This window comes from Hippocampus zosterae, chromosome 16 (assembly GCF_025434085.1).
Source record: "Hippocampus zosterae strain Florida chromosome 16, ASM2543408v3, whole genome shotgun sequence".
Taxonomy (NCBI): Eukaryota; Metazoa; Chordata; class Actinopteri; order Syngnathiformes; family Syngnathidae; genus Hippocampus; species Hippocampus zosterae.
Genome location: NC_067466.1, coordinates 16,328,571 through 16,355,797, shown reverse-complemented (window position 1 = coordinate 16,355,797; position 27,227 = coordinate 16,328,571). Strand labels below are relative to the sequence as shown.

Below are 27,227 nucleotides of genomic sequence, written 5' to 3'. Positions count from 1 at the left end.
CCCAGGTTCCACTGCTGATTATTAAAGAACAGAATAAGGTCAAAACGACCCCCCCCCCACTCCACTCTCCTCTTCTCTTTTGGCACGTTATGTAGACACAAAAAAATATATTTTTGGGGTCTTGGACGATCAATCAAAAGTGCTGTAAAGTGACTCCCAATCCTTGTAAGCAATGCCTTGAAAATGGTCCAAAAAAAAGGACTTTTTTGGACCAATGATTGACGGGTGGATCCGATTGGGCCGAAAATGCATATGAAGCTTTCCAAACTTTAGGACCACGACAAAAACCACATAGGGGAGACCGACAACCCTCCCACTCCCCCCCCCCCCCCCCAAAAAAGTAGAACAAATGTATTTTCCCCCCCAACAGACTTTGGACAAGGGGACATAAATCAAGCAGGTCTTCACATGATTGGAAAAGGAACATTTTTACTCACACCACTCGGTTCAGTCTGGGAAGCGCAGGGTTCAGTGCGCCTCGCTCATATCAGCTCTGGTGTCACACACTGACAACACACACACACACACACACCCACACACACACACACCTAAAATGTTCAACAAGGCACAAAGATTTCATTCAAGTTTATCACAAGTGCATTAGAGTGGCCCCCCTGGACCCCCCCCCGCATCACCCCATCCGCTCATCCGCCTGTGACGGGCGGGGGTGGGGGGGGGGGACGCTTCCAGCCACCGCTGACATCGAGAGTGTCAAGAAATGATGAGAAAAAAAAAAGAAACGATGAAAGCGATGGAACCAGGGCAAAGGTGCGGGGGAGGCATTCATCGGGCAGGTAAGTGGTTCTTGGCCACGACTTTGGTGATGACGGGAAGGGAGTGGGGGGGGGGGGCAGGGGGGGTGGAGGTCAGAGGCAGTCAGTCCAGAAAGGACGAGGACAGGATGAGATAAGGAACTCGGCGGTGAAGAAAAGGCAGGAAAAATAAGGCGAAGAAAGCGGGTGTGGGGGGCGGGGGCCCGGGGGGGTGAGGAATAGCCAGGAGTAAGAACACGGCATCAAAATGCCATCAATCAAAGTCGGGGGGCCAACGAGGGCGGGCGCCCATCCCGGTGGGCAGAGCGTAAACAGCAGCAGCGGGCGGTACCGGCTGGGGGGGGGGGGGGCGGTCAATCGGCGGCGCGGCGGTTGAAGCGCTCCAGAACGGTGCCGTTGATCTTCTCGAAGAGCCAACGTTGGCTGGGCGAGGAGGCGTCGCACGTGTTCATGAAGAGGCGCCGCTCGGCCGCGTTGCCGTCCACGCAGCTGTTGCTCACCGGGTGGTACAAGCTCTTGTCCTGAGAAGGGGGGGCACACGACGGGCGGGGGGGTCGCGATCACCGATTTTGATCGATTGTTTTTTTTTTTTTTTTGGTTACCTCGCGGTAGTGCCACAGCTGGTTTCCCTTCATGCCGTGACAGTCGTAGAGCGTGACGGGGCTGCTGTGGGAGACGGCGTCGAAGCAAACATTCTTGGTGTGCATGGGGTCGCCCACGCGGATGTCCTGGCGCCAACCCAACGTGAACACCTGCCGGGACGTGACAGGCGGCGACGGATGAGCGACGGAGCCACTAGGTGGCGCCGACTTATGCCAACCGGCCACAAACGACCACGTGGACGCTCAATTGCGCACGTCCTGTTATGCGGGGATGGCAATGGGGAGTGATGGATGAAAAAACCCCAAAAAGGGGCGTGGCCTGGACGGGGCGACCAATCACAACAAGTAAGACATCACACGCGTCCAATCGCAGGGCTGTTTACAATCGGAAGATGGAAAGACTGATCGGGAGAGCTGGTGAAAACTCGACGATAAGGTACCTGACCCCCCCCCCCCCCCCCCTCACCCCCCTAAAATTTTCTCAACGGATTTAGACAAAAATGATCAATTTAAGAAATAAAACGGCGGATTTCCGCGTAACAATTGCCATCCCTGGTTATGTTCACCCAATCACGCCCCCCCCACCCCCCCGAACTTTCTTTCACTTTGCGATTGGCAGGCCCACTTCCAGCGTTTGATGGGACAAAAGCCAACAAAGTCGTTGCTGTCCTGTGATTTGTGACGAAGCGCATTCGTGGCCAAACGGGAGGGGGGGGGGGGGGGGTGGGGGGGCGCCGTGACATCGATTAGAACAACAAGGCCACGGCGCTCGAAAGCAATTAAGGTGTCAGAGAAGCGCCGATGTGCTGCTTTTGTCGGCGGCGGAAACAAAAGCAGACGCGCAATCCATTAGGCCGATTCTATAAACTGGGATTACACATCTCCAAACAAACACTCCTGCGGGAGCGCGTAAAGTTAATAACGCTGAAAGTGTGTGTGTGTGTGTGTAGGGGCAGGGGAGCTGGAGGGGGGGGGGGGGTTGGACATAGAAAAACAATTACCTGAGGGACAATGTGGCGCATCAACAGGACAGCGTATCAACAATCCAAGCGTGCGTCTCTCAAAGTAATATGCAAGTTGTCCGAGTAATTAAAGCAATTTGATGGCGTCCACGGCGGACATTTTGTCTCTGCCAAAGCCTTTCTTCGACTTTCCTCCGACGTCCACGCTGCCGGTAGCGCTCACCTGTCCGTGGCTCCAGCTGACGTCGCCGCGCGCCTTGCCGCAGTTTTCCAGGCGGATGGGGCTTCCCGACACAAAGTGCTTCGTCTCCACGCACATGCCGCTCACCTCGTTTCGGATCTGCGAGGAAACGCCAGAGTCAGGAGACGGCGTATCGTAGCCGAGATAGCGTTGCGCTCCGCCGCCGCTTACCTCGCCCCAGGCGGCGGCGGGGGGCTCCACGGGCGGGTAGTGCTCGGGCAGATCCCAGGCCACCTGGCTCATGAACCACTTGAAGTCGTTGCATCCCAAGCGGCTGCGCAACTCCTTCTGCGCCGCGATGTCGCCCGCAGACAGGTGGCGGTACTCGGGCCGCCGCCGGTACACGTACTCGGCGTACTCGTCCATCCACACCTCGGCCACGCGCTTCAGGTTCTGGGGGGGAGGAGCGATCCCCGTTGTTCACCCTCTTAGCTTCATTTGAAACCGTCTATTAAGCAGCAGCCCAGTCGGACTTGGAGTCACTTTGTAAATCGATGGTGTCAAACATACGGCCCGTGGGCCGCAACCGTCCCCCAAGGAGGTTCGATCGGGCCCGCAGGATAATTTATATTTATCACAGTGACAAAAAATTGCCAACAAAGGCCAATGTGGCAGTATAGCGCCAACTACTGCCGAGGAGATTTTTTGGGGGGGGTCTTAAGTATCAGTGGCTGCTAGCGGAAGCCTTCATGAATCCCCGAAACCTTAAAATAATCAGTACCCACCCAGCTCTATAAAAATAATTACAGGCCAACTCTAAAACTTTTCAATTAAATTAAAAGCTTGAATTAATTGTGTAAATGAAATGGAATCAAGGCAAAACATTTTTTTAAATATCTAATTTTTAAAAAACACTTTAATTGTGTGTAAAGTGGAATAAAACTTTTTACAAATTTTAATTCTAAATGGGATGCAACATGGCTACCACCTCCCAAACTAAGCCCTTAAATATTTGTCGGGACATCGTCGCTTTGGATAGTCCGCTGGCTCGGTTTTGCTTGAAAGCGCCTCATTGTTCGGACCGCGAGTGTGCGCACGTCAGAGAGAAAAGGCGAAAAACGGGATTTAACTTTTTAGAGGGGCTTCACGCGGGTGTGGCTGTTTTAGGGTGCCTCGTTGTTGGCTGCGAGTGTGCACGTGCAAACGGAGAGAAAGAGGGAAGAGCCTGGTAAATTGACTGTGATCGTTTTCAAGTTCAACAAGATTGCCTGTGTGTGTGTGTGTGGGGGGGGGGCAAGCTTCTTTAGAGTGTCTCGTTGTCGGCCACGAGTGCATGTATGCCCACAGAGAGAATGGAGGGCAGAGCATGATATAATAATAATAATAATAATGCATTAAGCGCCTTTCAAGACACCCAAGGACACTTTACAATAACAAAAAACAGATTTTTTTTCTTGCCACCCGCGTCCATCTGAAGTTTGCTACAAGGATCAAGATTTGACTCACCCTGGCCAGGCTCACCCCTCCAGGCACCTTGTAGGGGACGTACTTCCTGTAGATGTGTCCCACCCGGGAGCACGGGATGTCTTCCATGCGCCCGCCACACATCCATACCTGGTTGCAAACGCTCAGCATCAGTCGGCGGCGGGTCACCGTGACGCCATTTTCCTTCGCGGTTTGCAACTTTCCCTTGTTGTTTGTAAATTGTCTTTGGAGTTGATTTTTGTGGGAAGCAAAGTGCCGTCGCTTGCTAAAAAGTGTATTTGCAGCTAAGAGCCACCATACAGCAATTCCCACCCTTGCAGTAATGGCTAAAAAGCAGTACTCACTGGAATATATTCTTTATCCTCTGCGGAAAATGACCAATATTACCCAACGGCTTCATGAGGGCTGGGCGATGTCGTTTTATCGTATCGAAATCGAGATCGAAATGAGAACGGTAACAGCCATGTGAGCCTTCCACACTCATGTCGCATGTAAATCTCGCCAAAAATATCGAGATACTCAAGCCAAATGGCACCGGCCGAAAAGGGACAGTACGAAACGGGTATCGATTTGACAGTTCAGTTCATGATCACGACTAAAACTGATCCGGTGGAGACTAACAACATTTGCTCCCGCAACGCAGCATCCGTCCCGTCACCCCAAGGGCGGTTGGCGGGAGGGGGAGGGCGAATGGGCGGGGAGGGGGGTGATTAAGCGAGATGACAAAAGCAAGGCACTCACTCAAAGCGCAATTCGATTACCGAGCGAGTCAGCTCGGCCGACCGGAAGAGCGGCCGGACGGCTTCTTAGCATGCCGCCCGAGTCGCCGCCGCTTAAAGGGAATAATTCCCGTTGAAACGGCAAACAAAAGCTCAATCTAATAAAAAGGCGCCGTGAGTGTGATTGATGTGAAGCCGCTTTGCCTTTGACTCTAACAAGAGCTGAAACCGGAACGGACAACACAGGCGGGGAACTCCCTCCCATCCGTTTGTACACGTTTGACGTGATTACGCATTACAAGTGACTGTAGCTGACCTTGTTTGCCGCCTAGACGGGCCGCCTTGTTTTCGAGTTGAAAGCAAATCTCAATGCAGGCCGCATTTGTGGCGGGATCATTTGAACTTGCGATCCTAACAGACATGGCGCCCGGCGGTTTATTTCAGGCCCGACTCGTCATGCCGTGCTCGACGACAAGGCGGCATGAAGGTGAAAGTTGAAGGATGATTTTAGACTTGCAATATTAATTAAGCATAAAATCAGACGGGTGGGCCCAGTGGTTAGACAATGGCTGGCAAGCGGTTCAGGGTGTCCCCCGCCTACTGCCCGAAGACGGCTGGGATAGGCTCCAGGACCCCCACCCAGCCCTCGTGAAGCTGTCGGGTAATATCGGTCATCTCCGCAGAGGATAAAGAATACATTCCAGTGAAAATAGATGGATGGGGTTCAGGCCCGACCGACCGACCGCGGCCGTTTTTGGAAACAGGAAGCCTTTTCCTTACCTTGAAGGAGATCTCGTACTGCTCTCCTCCCCAGATCTCCAGACCCGTGTCGTAGCCTCCCAGCTCCCAGAACCACTTCCTGTCCATGGCGAACAGGCCTCCTGCCATCACCGGAGACCTAAAACCCCGCCCCACCCCCAAAACCACCAGTCAGGTTGCATCACTTTCAGAGTGAAGACACAAAGTGCCACGTTAGCGTCTTGCTAACGTGTTATTTTGACGGACCCGTCTGGAAGACGAGAGCGCCTAACATCTCCAAGAGCTCACGTCAGGTCTCTCAGCGGGAGGCTTCCTCACGATTAAGTGTCATTACACTCGAGGGGGGCTGGGGGTGGGGGGGGGGGTAAGAGATTCGACCCAATGGCCCGTGAATATTCCAACCCGGAGTGGAGATTTAATTAGAAACGGCCGACTTGATGCTTTCTATTTCTGCTCGTTTGACATTGAGGTGGGGGGAGCATGACGGATGATTTTTTTTTTCTTCTTCCCTAGCTCGGACCACCGCTGCGTCAATGTCAATCACAATGAAAATGAGAATCTTTGCGACTCCAATTAGATTTGCACCGATGAAGGTCGTCTCGTCGGGGGCGAGGGCGGAGACGACTAATTCCAGGAAACTCACTCGAAGGGCTCGCTGGGGTCGTCCTTCTGCAGGCGGGCGGGGATGGGGATGCGCTTGTAGTACATCTCCCAGTCGAAGGCCCCGCGCATGGCGTCGCCCGCTTGCGTCTCGTAGCCAAAGTTGTCGTGGTCGATCACGTCGATCATCGGGCACACGATGGTCTTCCGGTTCTGGGCGATTCGGTCTGCCGAAGCACAGGCGACGGAGTAAGTATCATCTGCGCTATTTGTCGACGGTGGAAGAAAGAGCTTTTTTTTTGTGGGGGGGGGGGGGTCTTCAAGAGTTCCCCACCGAGTAGCGGCGGCAGCCAGTTGACGTTGGCCTCGCAGTGCGAGTCCAGGAAGGTGATGACCTCGCCCTTGGCGGCGGCGGCGCCCAGCAGACGAGTCCGGATCAGACCTTCCCTTTTCTTGCTCCTCAGGATGCGCACTTTGGGCAAGCGGATCATGTACTCATCCAGGGCTGCTTTGAGGTGCTCTGCGGGGGGGGGGGGGGGGGGATATATTGACTGTTATTGTAAGAACGGCCGCTTCGAGTCAAAAAGTCGAGTTTTTTAATGCATGGGGTATTAAGGCTTTTTTGTTTTTTTGTTTTGTTTTTTGAGGTCTATTCATGATGGACATGCCATCAAAAGATTGAAACCAGCTTCGGGGCCAAATTATTCTTTTTTTTTTTTTAATTTGAGGGGGAATTGCCAACGTGTCAAATGATTATAAATTTTAGGCTTCAAAGCAAAATGGCTCGATTTTATGTGGCTTTTAGGGCACAGGTTTTTCAGATTTTTTTTTTTTTTTTGTCAGACCCGTCTCCCAAAATTTTGGTTGCAACTCGCTTTAGCGGCACAATTTTATTGATTTTTTTTCAATTCCGGGAGGTGTTGCAAACCTGCCAATGTGCAGAATAACCCAAATATGGCCTCTTCAACGACATTTTTATAAGTCTGCTCTGTAGGTTTTGAAAGTTTGGTCAGGGTTGTAAATTGATAACCAGGCTTATGAAATATCCCGTCACCAATAAAAACGGTTTAGGGCAGGGGTGCCCAAACTTTTTGGATCGAAGATGTACTTTTTGATCAACTAACCTCACGGGATCTACCCTTACCGGCACGCGCATGCACACACACACACACACAAATTAAAGATTTACATGCTTTATTTTATTTTTAAAATATTTTTGTAGTGAAAATGACACTGATTAGTGTGCAGTGTATATTAACACAAAAAATATATTACTAACATGTACAAAGACACACAAATGGTTGTTTGTTTTTTTTCTTCTCGACACTCCTCGGATCTACTTGGGACCTGTCTTAGATCTACCGGTAGATCAGGATCTACCTAATGGGCACCCCTGGTTTAGGGGGCCGAATTTCTGGACGACAAAAAAAAATAATAATAATAAATAAAAAAGAAAAATACCACAATGAACACGCCTGTCAAATAAAAATAGTTTTCCAAAGCCCGAAGAAAACCAAAGACTTCAAGACCAAGTCTTCAAAAGCAGCATCAGATGGGCGGATTAAACCTTTATTTAAGAGCGCCCGACTATCCTGCTCCAAAAGATGAAAAACGCTAACTATCATCATTAAATAAGACATCTGGCAGCACCACCTGCTCCAAACTTAAAATCCCCCCCCCCCCCCCCCCCCCCGCTTTTGGCCTTCCACATCACAGCTCATCCACAAAACTCCTTTGCACAAAACTTTTCTGCATTAAGGGAAGGGGAAAAAAAATGGCCTCCGAAAGGCAGCCCTTTTCCTCCTTTGTGTCGCAAATCAATCTGCCGTATGCTGTGAATCTTCTCGTCTAGGAGGTCCTGATTCATTCCGCGCCATAAGTGTCATTTTGACGAGGCGAAACAAACAAACTGCCCGCTCGCTTTGTCTGTTTTAGTGCCCCCCCCCCCACAACCCCGAACAAGCTCGGTGCGGTCCGTCTCGTCTCGTAAAAGCACTTTGAGAGGCGAAAGTGTGTCACTGTACGGCGGAGGAAAGGAGGGGGAGGGAGGGGGGTGAGTTCTGGCGTTGATTTCCCTCGCATCTCTTAATAGTCACTTCATTGATCATTATGAATTATCGATTCGCGCGCGGGTCTCCGTTGATGCACGGCCACGGGGGATTTAGTCGCTGGGTAGGGGGCCCACTTTTCTAATTACCGTTCCCCTGTTTACAAGGCGCCCTGCCTCTAAAATATCAGCCCAGTCAGTGTTCCTCCTTGATAGCAGTTCTTACAAATGACCCACCCCCCCCCCTCCTCCTCCACCCTTGCAACACATCTGCCTTGCCCGGCCTGGCCTCTCTGGCTTCTCCGCGTCCGCTCGTCTGTTTTGATACCACTTGGCAGCGCCGGTCTCTCGGTGAAGGCGTCACTGATCCCGACGGACAGCGTGACCAGCAAAACCAACAATACCCCCCCCCCCCCAACCCCCCGGCGACGTCTTCCAAGCATTCTCGGACTCGAGCCGTCGTATACTTTCTTGAACAGTGGCTTTTTAATAGCTTCCGAGTATCCAAAACGCCCCCCCCCCCCGCAAAAAAAGCAATGCAATTCGCTTTAATGTGGCAAATTTCATAAAATTTGAAAAACTACAATAACCGTCAGAGATTCAATGACATCACTGCGAGCGCAATTTATCCTTTATAAATTGTTTTTTTTTTAAAAAGGGACATCAAATCTGACCCAATTGGTCTCACTTTTCAGAGGGTCTGAGAAATTGACGAGCCGAACTTTTACTTGCCCCTTTTAAAAAGAATCCGGCAGAGAAACGGGAGAGTGCCCTGAATGATCATTTGATGACGTCATCGCTCGCGGGTGGCAAAATTCTGGGAAGGAGCAGAACGGTTTCATGCCCTTAAAGTGTCCATCACAATCAAATCCAAATGTCGGCCTTTCAAGTATCCTTTTCAGGCATTGCTTCTTGACAACTTTTGACATTTTTTTTTTTTTGGTGGGGGCGCTCATGACAGACACCCCTACCAAATTTCACATCGCAAAGCGCAACTGGCTTTCGCGGCCGTCATTTTCCCCATCACCGGAGGACTAAGACTGTTATATAAACAGGTTCTGGGCGTCATGCCGACAACCCCGAGCAAATCACCAGAACGAAGCCTGCGACTTTCTCTCCGTTTTCCCGAGTATTTGAAAGCCCTCGAAGCAGCGCACTACAAAACAGGAATAAACAAGCCTCTGCCGCCTCATCCCCCCCAAAGGTCCTGTTTGGATACCTGACATAAGCGCCGAAACACCTGACATAAGCGCCGAAACATCTGAAAGTTATGCCCTCAATATCATCGTAGAATTTGTTATGCGACGTTCCAAACAAACGAGTCTGCCAGAAAAAAAAAAAAAAAGGCAATGACTCCCGAGAACTGATGCCACCCCCGGGATGGAACGAAAAAAAAAAATAAAAATAAAAAAGCAAGCCAGACGTCACCTTCATAACACGGCCGTAGGTCAGGCCATTAGCGACAACTCATTAGGAGATCGATTTTTTTTTGGGGGGGGGGGGGCGTCCGCGGGCCGAATCTGGCATAACCTTCTCTCCCTGACAAGCGAGGTTGGAGGAAGCGGCGAGCGTTTCATGACACGCTCGCACACATTAGGGGGACAACGGGAGGGAAAGGTTACGGCGTCTAATTATTGATGCTTCATTTGGCCGCAAGAAATTGGGATACGCTACGGCCTCGCTGGTTTACGGACAATTGGCAAGGCTGTAAATCACGCAAATTGAGATGGGGGGGGGGGCGTCGTTAGGAAACACATTTAGTCCTGCTCAAGAGTGCGGTGTTTCGGGACACGACCGGGTCTCCGAGACTGTCGCCACTTTTTGAAAGGCTCAATTATGGATTACCTGAAACGCTCTGTGCTTTTTTTTTTTGGTCCCTTTTCTGAGCGACAGTAGTGGTAGAAACTCGGGAATTCTTTACAATTTCACTCCGACCATCCGTCTGGCATACGTGGCTGAACGTCGGCTTCTAAAATTTTTTTTCTCGTGCGGCTAGCAAATTTTGTGTCTCTGTCAAACTGGCGTGGGAGGATTTTTGGAGTTCGGCATTTTCCGACAAATCGCCGACCATCAGTTTTTAAGCTTGGGTCCTTAAGATTTTTTCGCGTGTCATGTTATGATAGACATAGCGACCAAATCGTGTTGATCTGTGAAACTGGCATTGAGGGATATATATATTTTTTTGTGTCAACTTTTCAAGTGTTCAAATTTAAGGACCTGATTTTAGGTCCTCAAATTTCCCCCAATACGGATGTCTACATGTTCACTTTGGCCGTGGGTCCGTGATGCGTCCTGTTATGATCGCCGTGCTGGGCAAATTTCACGTCACTTGTACAGTACAAACTAAATGAGCATGGCTGGGCAGCACACCCGCTCTATCTGTTGCTAATGTGTAATCTACGTTGATTCTTCCCCCCTTCCCAAACCGTCTTATCATCAGCCTAACAACAGAGGTGCCGATGACTTTTCTGCGGGCGATTCAATTAGCCTCCACTTCCAGCGGAATCCATTCAGGCAGCGGTGCACTTTTCCTTGTCAACCTGCTGGATTCCTGCCCGCCAAGGCCTACTGACGCATCACCAAAGAGCCAAGCTGCTAATTTATTCCCCCAAAATATGCCGCACATTTTTTTTTTTCACCCCCTCGCAGGCTGCCAAGCGGGGAGCATTTTGAGGCTGCTTTGCTGCAAGCGTCATTTTAAAAAAAATGCAGGAGGAGAGTCTGTGATGATATAAGCCAGTCTGGAGGGAATTTTAAGACACCCCCCCGCCCCCCCAAGATACTTTTACCCCTTTCACACGGAATACACACAGCCTTTGAGAGCCTATTAGGAGAGATGCTGCACACGTGCTCTTTGGAGTCACTGCCGAACATGATGAAAGCCGCGTTCTGATGAAAGGAGAGAACAATTTTCAGGGTACTGTAGTCCTGCTAAAGCCATGCAGCCATCCGCACGCCGTCTGAATCCATCCGCAATCAACAAATGCATCTTTCGACCCCCTCCTACCTTGCCGCACATGCGTTTAAACTTAGTGGATTCTCCAGCATCTCTTGTCGCTCCATCGCCGTCAAGAAACGGCGCGATCGCGTCGCAACGTCACCCTTTTTCATGCGGGTTCTCCAAATAAGAGGTTACGCGTGCTCGCTTCAAGCCATCACTCACGGCTTAAGTTTACGAGACAACCGGCCCCATGAAGAGAATGAAAGACTCTCGCGGCAGCGCAAAATAGTGACACCAACGTCCGCTCACTTGATGCTAACGCGTAACGTTAAACGGGAAAGAAGGGCGAAATGTAATTAGCGAATGACTGCTAGCAAACAACTGCTCCTTTAACACACGTGGAGTGGGAAACTTTGTATTCTGTAATACCGCGTTAAAAAATTAAAATAAAAAAATTGGAAGCGCAAGCGTGAGGAAAAAGGAAGAAATCTTCATGGGGTTTGCGGCGGCAGAGCCGAGTCATCCTTGGTCACCGTTTGCAAAGCACTGCTGACGTCGCTGCTGTCGCTAAGTCACCCCCCCTCCCTACCCTGCCGCGTCATGTGGCTGACAAACACTAGCAAAATATACTGACCCCCCCACGGGGCGCATTAGTCCTTGAGGGAGTCATTGCTGAGATGGGGCCAGCGTGTTTGCAATGTGTGAGTGAAAAGGGGTGGGGGGGGGCAGCCCTGAAATTAAAATAGCTGATTTTAATGACACTTTTTCTGGGCGAAAAACAGGCCTACCGAAGAATAGGATTCAATCATGCAAAATGTTGATCGTTCGGTTGATCGGTCGGGCGCGCTCGACGAGAGCGGCCTTTTCGCTCAACGGGGAACGCCATTAAATCCGAATAAAAAGGCTCGCCCGCTCCAATGTTTTGTCATCTCGTTACTCTGTGCCGTCCATTCATTCTTCCCCCCCCCCGCCGCCCCCCCCCCCAGGTGCGTCGTAGTTAAAACGTGCGTTTGTAATTGTTTTTTTTGGCTATGCGGAGGAAGCGCATTAAGCTGGATGACTGCCAGTTACAGCTGCAATTAGCAGCGCTAATGTCAGTCCCAATTTCGACTGAAAGAATAGCAATAAAGACGGGCAAAGTCCCAGGAAGGGGGCTCGTTCAAGTCTGAGCCGGAGAATTTGCACAAAATCAGATTCAAAGTGGAACGGCTACATTCCTGTTCGCTTTCCTGGCGATAGGTGACACTGGTGTCCCTCAAAATGGCTACTTCAAACCTGGGCGGACATCTTGTTTAATTTGGGGCAAGGGCCCGTGAGCCTTTTTTCATACGTAGCGAAAAATAATATCGAGCAATTTAAAGAAGGCCTTCTTACCTTTTATGGCAGCTTAGTTTTTGCCGCGACAAGCGAGCGTTTAGCCAAGACCACGTTAGCCAAACGTAGCTACTCATCTTTCCTCGAACAAGCTAACAGGCGCAAATGAAATGACTATTTTCATAAAATATGTACTTTCTTTGAAAAATCTAAATACGTTTTTATTACAATGAAAAGTGTCTTTTTATTCTGACAAAATGTTTAGTATCCTGGGAAGGACCAAAACACCATCCCCGTCAAACTACGACTTAATGGTCACGAAACGGTGTCTCTATTCCCCTTAAAATGGAAGCTAAATCCAACAGCGGGCGAGCGTTTTAACGCTCCACTCGGTTGTTTTCACAATTTGGCGGTCTAACAGCCGCCGGGGTCAGAATTCATCAACCCCAACCCCGAACCGGTCTCCATCTCGGCGCAGGACAGATGGCGAGCAGAGGAATCCGCCGAGAGACGAGCCCATTAGCTTGGCTCACCTTGAAAGGATGCCGAGGGAGGCCAACGTCCGCTCCCTCCCCCACCACACCGCCTCCTGCACGGGGGGGGAGTGAAGCTTGAACAGGCTCCCCGCACAGGCCGCGGAAATTCGGTTAGCGGCTAATGAGGAGCGAGCCGACCTCGTGGTCTCCGGGCTGGAGCTCGTCATCGACCCCGAAAGGCGGATTAGCGCAGCGCCCGGTTTTCAATGCCCATACGTGCTCCCGCTGCTCTATTTCGAGACGTATTTTTCTCCCCCCTTCAAGTGGCCGTCATTAGCTCTCCTACCTTGAGGTCAATTCACACATTTCCTCCCACTAGGGGGGGGGGGCGCCAAATTGCACACCACCCTGGATTTTGCATGGTGATGCCCTCAGGTGTGGGCAAGGAGAGCCACATTCGCTGAGGCGCTTTCAGCCACGCGCTCAAAACACACAATTCTAAAATGAGAACGCTCGCAAGGATCTGCTGTCCGCCACAACTCACAAACAGACACTCACACAGACTAACAGGACGGGTTAGTCGATGTCGGTCACTAGACCACGCCCCTTAACTCATTCCGTACCGGCCAATTCAAGAACCAAGTCTAAAAAGACGTTTAAAAACGTCGTTGGGAGTGAATGTGTGAACAGCACACATCTTAACAACACAGCTGTTGACTAGTTTTCGTGGTTTTAAAAATCTCTTAAGTTTGCGGGCACTTATTTCCCAAAGCGCTGACGACCTTCGGCCGATGACGAGCAAAAACGAGATTCCTCATTAGCCGCCGACGTGACCAAATGAGCGGCGACAGAGCTGAGTGAGTTTGTCTGAAATGCTTCCAGGTGACAGGAGACTTTCAGTATTTGCGTGCGCTGGGCTGAGTCAGCGTCGAGCGTAGGCGAGGAAGCTAGCAGGGAGGGGGGTGGGAGGCGGGGGGGGGGCAGGCGACTGTAGAGGGCAATGCTCTTGAAAATATTCATATTTCGACAGGAATGTCGCGAGATGCGATTCCTCGCCGACGTGGGCGGAAACGAGGACATTTCAATGCAATCGCTTCCCTTCGTGAATTTCTTGGGGGGGGGGGGGGCTGCGCAATTGGTACCTCGCGCATTCAGTCCCTAACCTAAAGTTACTACCGGCGGGTCACCCGATATTCGAACGGAAGTGGTCAAAAGTAGGTCAGTCGCCTCAACCGTGTTTGCTTTTCTCTTATCCGCCTGACCTTTGTCGCTGAAGTCGTCCACCAGGATGACCTCGGCGATGAGCTGCGGAGGCGAGCGGTTGAGGACGCTGTGGACGGTCCTCAGCAGCGACGACCAGCCCTCGTTGTGGAACGGGATGATGATGCTGGTGCTGGGCAGCTTCTCGGCGTACAGCTTCCGTTTGCAGCTAACAAACAAAGAGAAACGCGCATCGACTGTACAATCTGCTCTCGAGACAAACACGTCAAGAAAAGTAAAAAGGCGGTGCGGATTCGAGACCGAGGAGACGACGCTCACTTGGGATGTCGGATGTCAGGGATGGACCGGTTGAGGGAGATCCTGTCGCTGACGTAAATGTTGAAACCGTTCTCCCGGTAGGCCTGGTCCACCCGGTCGGCGTCCGCCAGGGGGAACGGTTTGCCCTGCTCGCCGTTCCCTGGATCGAACAAACAAAGTTGGCTGACAAGATGGCGGGAAGCGGCGATCCAGCGCCCCCCCCCCCCAAAAAAAAAGTTTCAATGACATCGCGGGAGGAAACGCGTACCAGATCTGGAGGCATCCCTTTTGATTGCTTCATAGTCGTGCCAGTCTTTCCTCTGAAGACCATTCCTGTCCACTCGATTGTCCTTCCGCAGTTTGTTAACACCCTGAAAAAAGGAACGCACAAAAAAAACATTTAGGATGATTTTGTACAAAAAAAAGAAGCAGCGGTGAAAATAACGTGTATTGCTCACGCTTGTTTTCAACAAATGACAAAAAGATAAGCGGCCATTTTGAATATTGGCCGAGGGTGTCGCAGCTGAAGAAACGTATTTTGCCAACCGATTGCTCGTCATACACAAAACAAGCTAAACTCGCAAGCTAACGGGCAACGGACTTAAAGGGTTGGCGGATTTATCCGATTCGACTGCGATCGACTTGTCGGTCTTTGCATTCGAATCAAGTAATGGATCAGTTATGGTTGCAGATTGAAACTCAAAATGGACGCAACAAACGTGAACACCTATCGATTGCTTGTGCTGTCTTTTCGAATTGATGTCACGAAACTCATTTGGACAGCACTTCAATTTTCGCAATATAAAATGCAGATTTTTTTATACATATATTTTTATATACCCGATAACAAATACCTTCCGTTCCCGACCCGTTTTTTGGAAATAAAATTGTATTTGTCTAGTATTTTTTTTTTAAAATGCGCGGACGCCACCGGCAGGGAAAACTCTTGATTCCATGGAAGGGAAGTTGAGCCACAACTCCAAGACGAGCCGCCCTATTGCAAATACAGACAAGCCTGAGAGAAATTCAATCTTTTTCTTGATAACTACAGCGCAGAAAACTTTCAGTTATACAACAGGCTTTTTCTTGCCTGACGGTATCCGTGGCAGATTTTTTTTTTCTTCTTCTCAGAAGCAGCAGCGGCGGCAGCAGCGGCAGCCTGTTCACTGCTCCACTGAGAGTTTACCCGCAGAAAAGTGTGCTCTTCTATTTCACGCTCGGCGAACCTCGCGAGGTGAATACCAATGCGCCGACGAAACAGGGCCTTATACTGTACGGTATATGTACGTAGCACCCGAGCCACTCCGCGTGCAAAAGGGCGTCGGATTCATCGCGCAGGGGTGCTAAATGACTCGCATGTGCGCGCGTCGATTAGCACGGCGAGTGCGAGATTGCAGCGTCGTTGCGGGGAATAATTAGGTGACAGGAAGTGGCAATTAGCCCACCCGCGCTATAAATACAAATGGCGCGAGCAGCAGGCATGAATTAGCATGAATTATTAACCCGACTGGCGGTTCACGACAACGTGAGACAGAATAACAAAGTAGAGTGTCACATACGCGCTAATATTCCTCGGTTGCCATTGCGTGTCGCCGTCATTACACCTTCGGGTGGATTACACACAATTCCGTTTTTAATCCGCGCACTTTTTTTTGTTGAGTATCATTTTGTAAAAAGGAATTAGCACAAATGATTGAGCGGAATTGTTTCCGATGGTACGTGATGATAACGTGCCTATTGGCAAAATATTTTTCAACGCTATCCTCCATTATGCAATAAAAAGCATTTGAGTGTGTGTGTGTTTATTTTATTTTTTTGTTGCTCCGACCAAAGAAAAGTATTGGGGAGAAATGTCTTTTCATGTTGTGGTAATAGCATCAACTTTTTTTTTTTCAACAAAATCTTAATATTAAGGAAAAAGTTGTGATTCTATGAGATTCAAAAGCCACAGGGCTCAATCCCCATCCCACTGAATATTGGTGCTCACTATTCTGGAAGCGGGGTATACCCCGGATTGGTCGCTTGCCAATCACAGCTCGTAGAACAACAAGCATTTCAGCTCACATCCACACCTCAGGATAATTTAGAGTCACACCTTAACTTTAGAAACGCGTTTTGGAAATATGCTAGGAAGACGGCGAACCAGGAGAATGCGCACGCAGGCAATACTCGAGATTCCAACCCGGAACCTCAGATCCGCGAGACAAATGTGCCAACCGCTCGTGTAACGTAGCATGCCGCCCATTGAAAAACTCCAATCTTGTTATTTCTACCGAACACATATTGCTTTTCTTTCGTGCAATTTAAACCCATTTCGCAGCCCAACAAATAGCCCCAAAATGTCTTTCAATGAAGGGCTATTTTCTGCACCACCTTTCACGCTGTGACAATTCTGTCTGCTTCGCCATCACCACACACACACACACACACACACACACACACACACACAAAAGCAGGAATTGCGTTTTAGTGTTGGTGGTGCGAGGAAAGAGGCTGTTAGCCATTATTTGGCGTCCTCTCATTCGCTCTCAACATGACCAAGAGGCCAAGGCAAAAAAAAAAAAAAAAAAAACATCAAGGAAACACATTCAGTTCACTTCACTTTGGCTTTGCCTCCACTCTTGTCAGAGATGGACGCATTGGGTGAGTCACACACAAGGAACACAAGCAAAGAGAGTCCATCTGTGCAAATGCACACTGAAGAATAATAAAAAGTAAATAAAATAAAAAAAAAGACAGGATTTTTTTTTTTTTTGCTGGCCCCATTTTTTGCTCCTGATTAAAATATCAGCACACGTCGACCATGTCGTGTTCCCCAGTTTTTTGTTTTTTTTTTGTAGCTCGCTCAGTAAGCACCTTGAGAAAACAAGACAAGGAGAAAAGGACAAAAAAATATATAAAGTTTGTAGTTAGATTGCGAGGGGGGGGGGGGTCTCTCAAAATCACGGCGTGCGCTCCTTTCAGAACAAGTGGGAGGAAGTTGTTTACTTTCGAAACTATGATCAGGTGGTTTGACTACTGGCTCGCTCAACCAAACTCCCCCCCCCCCCCCCCCCCCCCCCCAGTCGTTGCGTGCTTTGAGTTCTTTTCAGCCCCTTTGGGTGCAGCCATCACCGTGGTTTGGGATCCCCTGTGCAAACACCGATTGACACGTGACCTTTTGTCATCGCCTTAAATGGCAGCATTAAATTTAATGAGGCAGGATTGAGGGGGAAGTTGGGCATGGGAGGGGGGGGGGGGGGGTTGGTTGCGTTTCTCCGGGTCCTCTCGGTTAGCATCACCCACACGGAAGAAAAAGTGGGATTTTGCGGCACTGGTTTTCACATGTCGCGGTCTGTTCGCTCGGCCGCGTCCTCCCGAGCCGCTTCTTGAATATTAAACGGGCGCCTCCGACGGACTCACTTGACGGCGCGGCTGAGATTTTTCCCCCGCGCCGACGATTCGATTCGAAGAGTCGAGGAAGTGCGATAACTGAGCGCCACCGCGAATGTTGCTGGGGAGGAAGAGGTTGGGGTAGGACCCTGAGACAGATTTTTTTTTGGGGGGGGGGGCTTGTTTTTTGGTGGTAAATGATTCTTGGAGGTTTATTACCGTTTTTGAAGGATTTGGGAGGGGGGAGTGTAGAAAAAAAAATAATAATCCAGATGATCTTGTTCACTCCAGGGATGTGCTGTGCTATTATTAATTTCTCATCCTATATAGTCAGATAAAACATTTTTGTGTACATTTCTGCCAAATTTAACTAGATTGGTCCATTTTTTTTTCAACACCCCCATCAGCTCTAAAAATCAATCAAATGATTTCAGGACAAATTCCCGCAAACATTGCAAACGCGTTCGAATCAATCCCCCGACGGAACGGCCGCAGCGTTTCAACCGCATCGGCGTAATCCAAACGGAATCGGCAGTCATCCGGCGAGCGGTCGTCGACTTTCCTCTCTCTGACCTCTGCGGAGGGATTTTCAGATTAGGACCAGCGTCTCCGAAAACGACGGCTGGCTAACCTCATTTCCATACCGCCGCGGTCGGCTGGTAATCCGCCCGACGGCAGATTATACGTTTGCAATTCAGTCGTGCGGGACGGGATTGGTGCCGCCGCCGCTGGAGGAGGTTCAGACCGTCAGCAGATGTTGCGCGACATAATAACAGCGATACGTGCCAGAGATACGTGCCGGCTTTCTTCACGACTACCTCCGGGGTGATGAATAAATACGGCTGCGAGATGTGTGCGTGTTTGTTTATTTTTAAAAAATGTTTTTTAAAATATATATATTAATACGCTCATTTCAAATTCGATGTTGCAGCCCCCACTGTGCCCCCACCTTTTTTTTTTTCCAGCAGACATGATTATACCGACGGAAAAAGTTTCCAGAGTGGTCCTTTATATTTCAAGGTTGGATGCTCCGGTAATGCCGCTGTCATCCATGAATGATCACCGAATGCGCGGGCGAGGGGGAGAAATACAATACATTTGTTTCTTCCTGCACACTAAAAAATGAATAAAAATTCATTTCATTGCTCGAAATAAAAATTCATTTCATTGCTCGCGGCCCGACACTCTCATATATTCATTAGGAGAAATGTTTGCCTCGGGCTTACAGCCTTGTAAATTACTCAAATTAAACAATCACATTTTGGGGATTGGGGGTAAGGGGGGGGGGCAGACGTTGATCACAAAAATGGGATACACTGAGGAATCGGTTAAAGTTAGAGAGATGCCGCCAGTGGTGCATCGCGGTCAGAAAAGTAGAATGTAACCGAGCGGGTGTGGGGGTGGGGTGGGGGTAACTCGCGTAACTGTCGACTTTGCTTCCATTCCATTGAAGAGAATTTGGTGCCGGCGCAGGGTAAAATCATCACCGCCGCTACAAAAATAAAAATAAAAATATGTGCATTCTTCCGGGACGAGTCGGAGCAGAAAGAAAACACAAACAGACCGACATATCCAATGCGAGGTGAAGGACAAAGGGGGAAAGAAAGAAAGAAAAAAAATACGGTCATGAATAAAACACTGCAAAGAGTTGTGAAAACATCTCGTGGCTTTGAGCGCTTGCTTCGTTTCTTCTTTACGAGACAAAAAAAAAAAAGAGTTTGAGAAAAGCCAGCCGGATCTCATGCAAAAGTTTGAAGCGTCGAGCCCTCCGCGGGATCCACTTCCGCGCTCTCTCTTTGCCGTACACGTCGAGGTCGGCCGAGCAGAGATTGAGGCGCCGGGACCTCCCGGGAAGCGACACGAGTCATTATCGGCAAGCCGAGCGCTACGACGGCGAGCGGACAAAGGCCGCGGCGGATGGCCGCCTCTCCGCTTTCAGCCCGGCGAGAATTCGAACTCGGTGTGAGCAAAAGAGGCACTTTGGAGGCTTTCGTGTGGCTCCTCTTGTTGCGCGGCCATCTTGCTAAAATCGCAGCGAGTAGGCGTCGAGTTGAGCAGTTGCCCCCCCCAAAAAAAACGAAAACATTTCCTATCGGTGCTTTCTCGGAATTTAGAAGTGGTTGCGAGTCCAATCACTCGATGACAACAAAAGGCTGTCGCTAAAGTTTCACGAGCGACCTTCGAAGACGATTCATACTTTGAGTGAGTTCGTTGGAGAAGTCTTTTTTTTTTTTTTTTAACCGTTTCAAAATGAAGTATACATTTCCGAGCCAAAACCGTGACACCGCGCTATTCTTGCTCACGGTTATCATCCCGTCAGGATCCGTCGAGTTTAACGCTTTCGTTCCACAAGACGTACTTGTACGTCTTTTTCAAATTAGGCCCCGCCTACAAAGGACGTACTTGTATGTCCAAGTCTTTTTTTTTTTTTTTTGGGCGTCAGAGAGGAGGCGGGTCTGATGCAATCTGTGAATGACAATAAACCGTTTGCATTGTAGATTAATGTCAAAAAGCGACCACTAGGTGGCAGTGGTGCTCTCTTTCGCCGTTTTTTTTTTTTTTTTGCCCAGGAATCGCCATTTCCATGAAACTTAGCCATTTTGTAATGCCGATTGCTAAAGAACGGTGAAGAGAGTCCAAATTTTATTTTGTTTATATCGCATTAGAAGCAAATATCCTGTGGGCCTTGCGAGATCAGTCACCTACTCGTACGATCGCATCGCCCAATCGCGGGAGAGCCCGAAAGGAAGAGACGGCCGTTCGCGCTACCCTGCGACATCTCGCGAGCCGAGTCCGCGGTTTGCTAAAACCTGTCAAATCCACTTGCGAGGCTCCCCCCGCTTTGACCGCCAAAACCACTTTGGCTGGTCACCTGCTCGACGGTTGTACGATAACGCCGCCATCATCCCTCTCAAAGTCCCCTGACTTTCTTGTCTGTAAGCGGGACATGATGTGGTCGCATTACGTGGGCTGACCGGGAGCTACAGCGACGGGTGGGGGGTGGGGGGGGGGGGGGGTGGATTGGAGCAGAGGACAGATGTGGCTTACATAATGATCTGCAAATGACTCGTCTCCACGGGTCCTAATCCCACTAAGCATCATTTTGTGGAGCTTTCCCCGATGCGGACCAAAAAAAAAAAATCAATGCGGTCGGCAGCAGGAAGCGATGCAACGGCTAAATTGGACGCTCGTTAGCAACCGCCGGGCCGGGGCTCCTGTTTGTGTACAAATGAGGGAAACCAAAGGAGGCCGAGATAATGGCGAGGTGCACGCGAGCGAGGGGCCATGTGACCAATCCCCCCAACCCCCAGAGATCCGGTCACCTGTGAAGAACAAGGCAACACATACCACCAATCGGGTTAAAAGATTAAAAAATAAGGAGCTGAATTTCGCGAAGCCAGGCGGTGTATAATATTGCGGCGGACTCCTCCTCGCGCATTGTTGTCGCCGCCATTTCGGCAGCTGCGCTCGCAATGAATGCGAGCGCGGTGTCGTTCACCTTCGCCCACGCAGCTTGCGTTTTTCCTGCGTCGTTTTCACATCGCCGATGAATGCCGGCCAAAAGTGTGGCGGCGGGAAGGAGAAGACAGACGCGCGTGTGTGATCAAAGGCTGGGAAGTAGCCACAGTTCTCGTTCTTGTAAACAGCTCGGCAAGAGAAGGCCACGCTCCAGCCGAGCAAGAAATACCACAATTATTGCCAGGTCAATTTTCAAAACAACCTCCACCACAAAAAAAGAAGAAGAAGAAGAAGAAAAAAAGTCTTCCTCTCAATGCGGTAGAGCTCAAACTTTTGACACAAAGTACCGTCTCCAAAAAGTACGGCTCTCCAAGTTATCAGCACAAGTTGGATTCGTTCCTTGAGCAAGATTATAACTGAAAACTAAAAACTTAAATAAAAAAAAAACTAAACAAAAACTAAAACTAAAAAAAAAAAAAAAACTAAACAAAAAACTAAAACTAAAAAAAAAACTAAAAAAATTTCAAAAAAAATTATAACGTATTCCAAATCGACCCCCCCCAGCCTCCCAAATTAAACCAATTAAAGAAAAAAAATATGTGGGCCTTTTTTTTTTAATAAGAAAAAAAGCACTTAGTCGGAAACAACGCAGATCATTTCGACCTTTGCCAAGCCGGTTGGGACGTATTAGATTGCAATTTCGTCTGACCAAATTGTCTTAAAAAAAACAATTTTCTTTTATGAAAGAGAAACTTCTCATCAATCATCGCATGGCGCTTTTATCAAACTCTTCTCAGATAATCATGAGTCCAACGTTCAGCACGGCGGTTCACCAAAGACGCTTTGCAAAGACTTCTGCGGCCACGCCTGTCAGATAAGCGCAGTCAAATGCACGCGCGAGCGTTTGTTTCTTTCTGCGCTGTCAACTATCGTATCGGCCCGAATAGGAGACAGTGTTTTTATTTTTAATTTTTTTTGCATTGAAATAAGACGGGCGTCTTCTAATTCGAGGTCTAGACATTAGACCCATTCTCAACGCTAGATGGCGCCAGATATCATTGAAGCGAATGCTGAACTTGAGGTTCAAATTGAACCCCGGTCCCGAAGAATAAAATGAAAAATAGCTTTAGCACGAAGAAGACAAAAAAAAAAAAGTTGTGCCTCGTGCACGCCAGCACCCGGGGGAAAGGAAACGCTCTCCAACGAGGTTAGCCTGTGAACAAAAACACCTCTTTTACCTGCTGGCGCTTGCCTTTGCCTCCCGGGGTGTTTTATCAGCACCGGCGACAACAAGCGCCTGTGCTCGTCTTTGCCCGTGACTTTCAAGCTCTAGACCGGAGTGTCTACGCGCGGCTGTGAAAAAAATCCGCCGTCGATGGCCAAAGCAAGAGAAGCGTATTTGAGTCGTTCGGACACTGAAAATAATTTGGGGGTTTTAATAAGCGTCGGCTAATGACGACGACGACTTAGAAAAACTTCCCCGGGAAAAGGTCGTAGAGCGATCGCTGATTTATTTTTGTTTGTGTTGTTGACAAAGAAGACGGCGAAATCTGCAAACGCACGCCGCAGAGTATTTATAGGCCATATGTGCCGTTTTGATGAGCGGCGGGAATTTAATTAGCTTTTCTTTATCTCAAACGGGGGCACCGCCGAGGCTGCGCGCAAAACAAGCGCGCGTGCGTTCAAACCGCAGGAGTTGAACAGCGGGGCTCGGAAATCACCGCCAAAAACATCTAGACAAGCGACGGAGGGGGGGGGGTTGTTCCCATGCTGACCGTTTGTGTCCACTTGACTCGCTGTGGATGTTGAATGTCGCGCTATCGATATTCTTGCGCCGAAAGGGCCGTTTGCGGCCTGCCTACCCATTTTTGGCGACATGACAGTAAAAAGAAAATGAATATCGTCACAATCGTCAAAAATCTTTTTTTTTTTTTTCTGTTTCTGTTCTGAATGCGGAGAGGCGATTGGTCAGAGCCGGATCTATTCCTTGACATCGAGGGCAGTTGGCCACCCCAAAAACATTTGCCTCAACACCTTGAAACGAAATGTGATGAAATCATCTCGACAATACAAACGGTCCATAATTGCTTTCCTGACCAAACTTAAAAACTCGTTTCAAAAAGAGTTTTTAAGTGGCCCTTTCATCTTTGCATGTTTCTGGCCGCGGCCCTCAAATGAAAAGTTTGGCCACCCCTGAGCTGCGTGGGAATGCGATCAACTCAAAGCCAAATGTTTGTGTCAGGAAGAGTGGCCGTTTCTTTTCTTTTCATTGCTAATTTGTCCTTTCTGCTTCACTTCCAATCTCAAGTCGCTTGCAACCGTTCGCGCCTTCGACTGTGCGGCGAGAAAAATCAACTCTTGCAGCCCCCCCACCCCCACCCTAATCCGCGCTTAATAGTTTAAATCCTTTTCTCTAATTGCTCTTCACCTCACAGGATTAAAAACGGGGAGCTGATGTGATTCCATTAATTGCCGACGCCGCCCCGCCTGCTTGGGAAAATTCACTCAGGTTTTTATTTTTTTATTTTGGGGGGGGGGGGGGGGCTTCAGACTTGATCTCAACACGGATCACTCACTTGCAATGTCAGGAGGGGGTCCGAAAAAGCTCCCCCGCTATAAATCACGAGAAGGGCAAAACGTGGGCGCCGGGCGATACATTTTGGGTGTGACAGAGCTCGGAACACAAGTGAAACTTTGAAGGACATTGCTGGAGAGAAGTGTTGGAAATTGCGAAATGCACGTGATGTCATTGAACGCATCTTTTCTGAGCAAGACGCGATAAGACTACGAAGAGAAGGTTCATTTTATCCAAGAGGAGACTGAGGGCGGCGGGGAAAACGACCGTCCACGCTGCATCTGTCTCCAAGTGTGGCAGAAAAGCACAAGGTCTCCCCCCTCCCCTTCTAACCCCCCCCCCACAGTGATGAATGTGCAGCGATGCCGCCAACAACGCGGGACTGGTAAACGTCGCCTGCGGTGTCCAGGCGGACCGCATGATTCTCATTTGTCCGTGACAGCGTCGTGAATCTTTGCCAACTTCCCTTTCAAGAGCGCACTTCATCTTCCCCGGCGAGGCGATGACCCGATTGCACGTGGCGCCGGAAAACCCACTGGCAGCATGGGAAAAAAAAATGAAAATTGACCCGAGATGCAAGGGTCGCACGGAGGTGGAATATTTCCAATACATTTCCGGGAAGTCAATTTGCCATTTTGGAAAAGATCCAAATTGAAAGCGTTCCAAAGGGCATTTATGGAAATTAACGGAGAATTGAGGCTAATTTCATGTAAAGGTTTCATACTCAAGCATAAATGAAAGTTTGCTTGTTTTACGGCAGATTATGCAAAACGATATTGAACTTTTCCCGCTCCGAGCTCATTTCGCATGTCAAGTTTCCAACTTTGAACATTTTGAAAAAAAGTTTCATTTGACAAAACTTGCTTTTCTAACATGTGCCCCATCCCGAAGGATGTCCACTTTTCTGCCTTTCTGTGACTCTTCCAGTCCGCCAGGCAGATTTTGATTGGGAGGCGCCATGGACCGTCGGTGCTGAACAAACCCTGGGGCGCTTGTGTTTTTTTGCGCCTGTAATGGGCAGCATTTTTCACAACCCCCGTTTTGTTCAGCGGAGATGTCGGCGCTGTTGGACAGTCGGCGTTGGTGCGGCTGGATGGATGGCTGCTGAAGTTGAGGATGAGGAGGGAGGAGCAAATAACATCGCCAGTGGCGTAAGGAAGCGAGTCAGCCCTGAAATAAAAAGTGTTTGCACACGCACTGTATCTTCCCAATCACTGACTTATTAAATGGCTCCGGAGCTCGACAGCTGTTATCGCACTGTTTGCTAATACGTAACAGGCTCTCGGCGCCGTTAATCCCATTCATTACGACGCTTGTCAGGCGAGATATCAAATCCAGACAAGTCAACGCCAGAGGCGACGCGCGACGAATGACAACGCGGCGACTCACAAACTCAGCAAATTAGTTTCAAGGCCCCCACCAACACTGCCACCTCCACCCCCCGGCCATTAAAAAGGCAAGATATTTCACACTGCAATAGCAGCTAATCAACATTTTCTTCTGAAGAACTCACTCTAAAAGCGAACAATCATTCCAGTCAGGCTACATTGCAACGCTGTCACTCTACTAAACACACACACACACCCACACACACACACACACACATATTCAATGAATGCCTCTATTCAGCAGATTTGGGCCCATTTGAATAAGAGGAGCAACTATTGTTGGCTCGCAGGGGTTCATTATGGGGGGGGGGTAATTATTACTTATTTCCTGATGTAAATATTTGTTTTATAAATGGGGAGAGCATTTATTTAGATACAGCCCATCCCATAAATCATTAAGAAGAAGAAAGAAAAAAAAAATCGCAGTACTAACGCATGGACTGCACCAGAATTGGGCATTTCAAACTGCAAGGCAACTTTTACTATATACAATACAATACATGCTGATTTATATTGCGCTTTCACAACAGTGGCAGCTGTAACAAAGCGCTTAACAAAGTAAAATAATAAACATAACACATGACATAAAACACGGACAGTCGTGTCAGCTACAAGCTAAGTTTCAAAGTCAAGTCAAGTCAAGTCAACAGTATTTCTAGAGCACTTTCAATCGCTGCATACAAAGTGCTGTACATGGAGCAATTTAACATGCACAATAAACAGTAAGACAAATCGGTAATAAAAGGCGGTAGAAAGCACCATACAGTAAAATCAAGAACAAATCTAAGTCAACGATTTTGCATGAAGATACTTCATAGCCTGGAGGTTCGAATCCCGCCATTGTTGAAAAGCATTTGGAGTGACGCCAGGGTTCGGCCAAGCTGGGGTCACTATGACAACGAGCCCCCCCGCCCCTCGCGATGAGGGCCACTCATGTGAAAGGAGGCAAATGTTGGGGTTGTGCTCAGAGACGCTGCTGCAACATGAGCGATTGCTGTTGGCGACTTCAAGAGACAGCTGATGTTGGTCCATATCAGCAACACAACTGGAAAGCCCATGGTGGTCTTTGGGACTCTCCCTCAGGGGACCCCCTACAAGCAGACCCACTGAAGACAATTGGAAGCGACCCCAGAAATCAGGACAGCAAAAGAAAGAAAATGGTCCTTGCCTGGGGTTCCTTGGGGTGGTCATGACAACGAGGCCACCTACCCCCCTCTCGCTTCGAGAGCTGAAGAGTTGGGGTCGTGCCCCCCCCCCCATCCCCTCTTCCCCACACACACCTCCCAAAAAAAGTGTCATTGCTTAAGATAACACCAGAGCCAGTGCTGCATTGAACTGTCAACCCGTGAACGCACCACAAGCAACTTCCTCAAGTCGGTCTCGTCAACTTTACTTGCTCCGCGCCGAGGTGGCGACGTGGCCCCCGGACACGTTCTGGCCGCTTGGGCCCCTCACCAACCACGCTCTCGCGGCTATCAAATAAAAGGCCAACGCCACGACAACTACGCCGCTCAAACACACACTCGGCGCATGTAAATGTAAGCGAAATCACAACTACACCGACCAAAACGAACACTGGAAGTCCTCCGGAGAAGCTCGCGTTAGTTTGTTTATTTACCGACACACATCCGCGTTTCGACGACGCCATGACGGCACTCCAGCCTCACCTGAAGCTGCGGTCCGACGCCCTGGCCGTCCGCCGCTGCCGCCGCCGCCGCGTCCGGCGGGTTGTCGAACACCCGGTCCCTGTATAACGACCACAAGCCGACGTTGGGGAGGAAGACGAAAGCCGCTACGAGAAGCCCGGCGAACTGCAGCAGCCTTTTTTCCCTCCGCCTCATCTCACCGGGAGGGGAAAACGAAGCGTAGGAAGAAGCGGCGGCGGAGGAATCAAGGCGAACCTCCCCCGAGAGTCCACGCTTCGTCTTGCGGTATCCGACTGGAGGGAAGTTCCACTCTGACAGCGGGACGGAAGGAGCCCGTCAAGCCCGGAGCCGTGACGCCGAATGGGCGCCAGCTGTCTGCCGCTAGAGGGCGGAAAGCAAAGCATAGGAAG

General features: G+C 49.5%; 1 protein-coding gene across 1 annotated transcript; it reads right to left on the bottom strand.

Annotated features, from left to right (window-relative positions):
• Positions 1 to 987: 987 nt before the first annotated feature.
• LOC127587762 (polypeptide N-acetylgalactosaminyltransferase 10-like) lies at positions 988 to 27,227 on the bottom strand. Its single transcript, XM_052046190.1, has 12 exons — positions 26,839 to 27,227; positions 14,646 to 14,748; positions 14,399 to 14,537; positions 14,122 to 14,288; positions 6,416 to 6,601; positions 6,125 to 6,308; positions 5,503 to 5,620; positions 4,025 to 4,132; positions 2,750 to 2,971; positions 2,561 to 2,677; positions 1,376 to 1,525; positions 988 to 1,294 (listed from the first exon to the last, which is right to left on the bottom strand). Exons 1-12 carry the CDS (start codon positions 27,010 to 27,012, stop codon positions 1,127 to 1,129), a joined length of 1,836 nt encoding a protein of 611 aa, XP_051902150.1. The 5' UTR covers positions 27,013 to 27,227; the 3' UTR covers positions 988 to 1,126.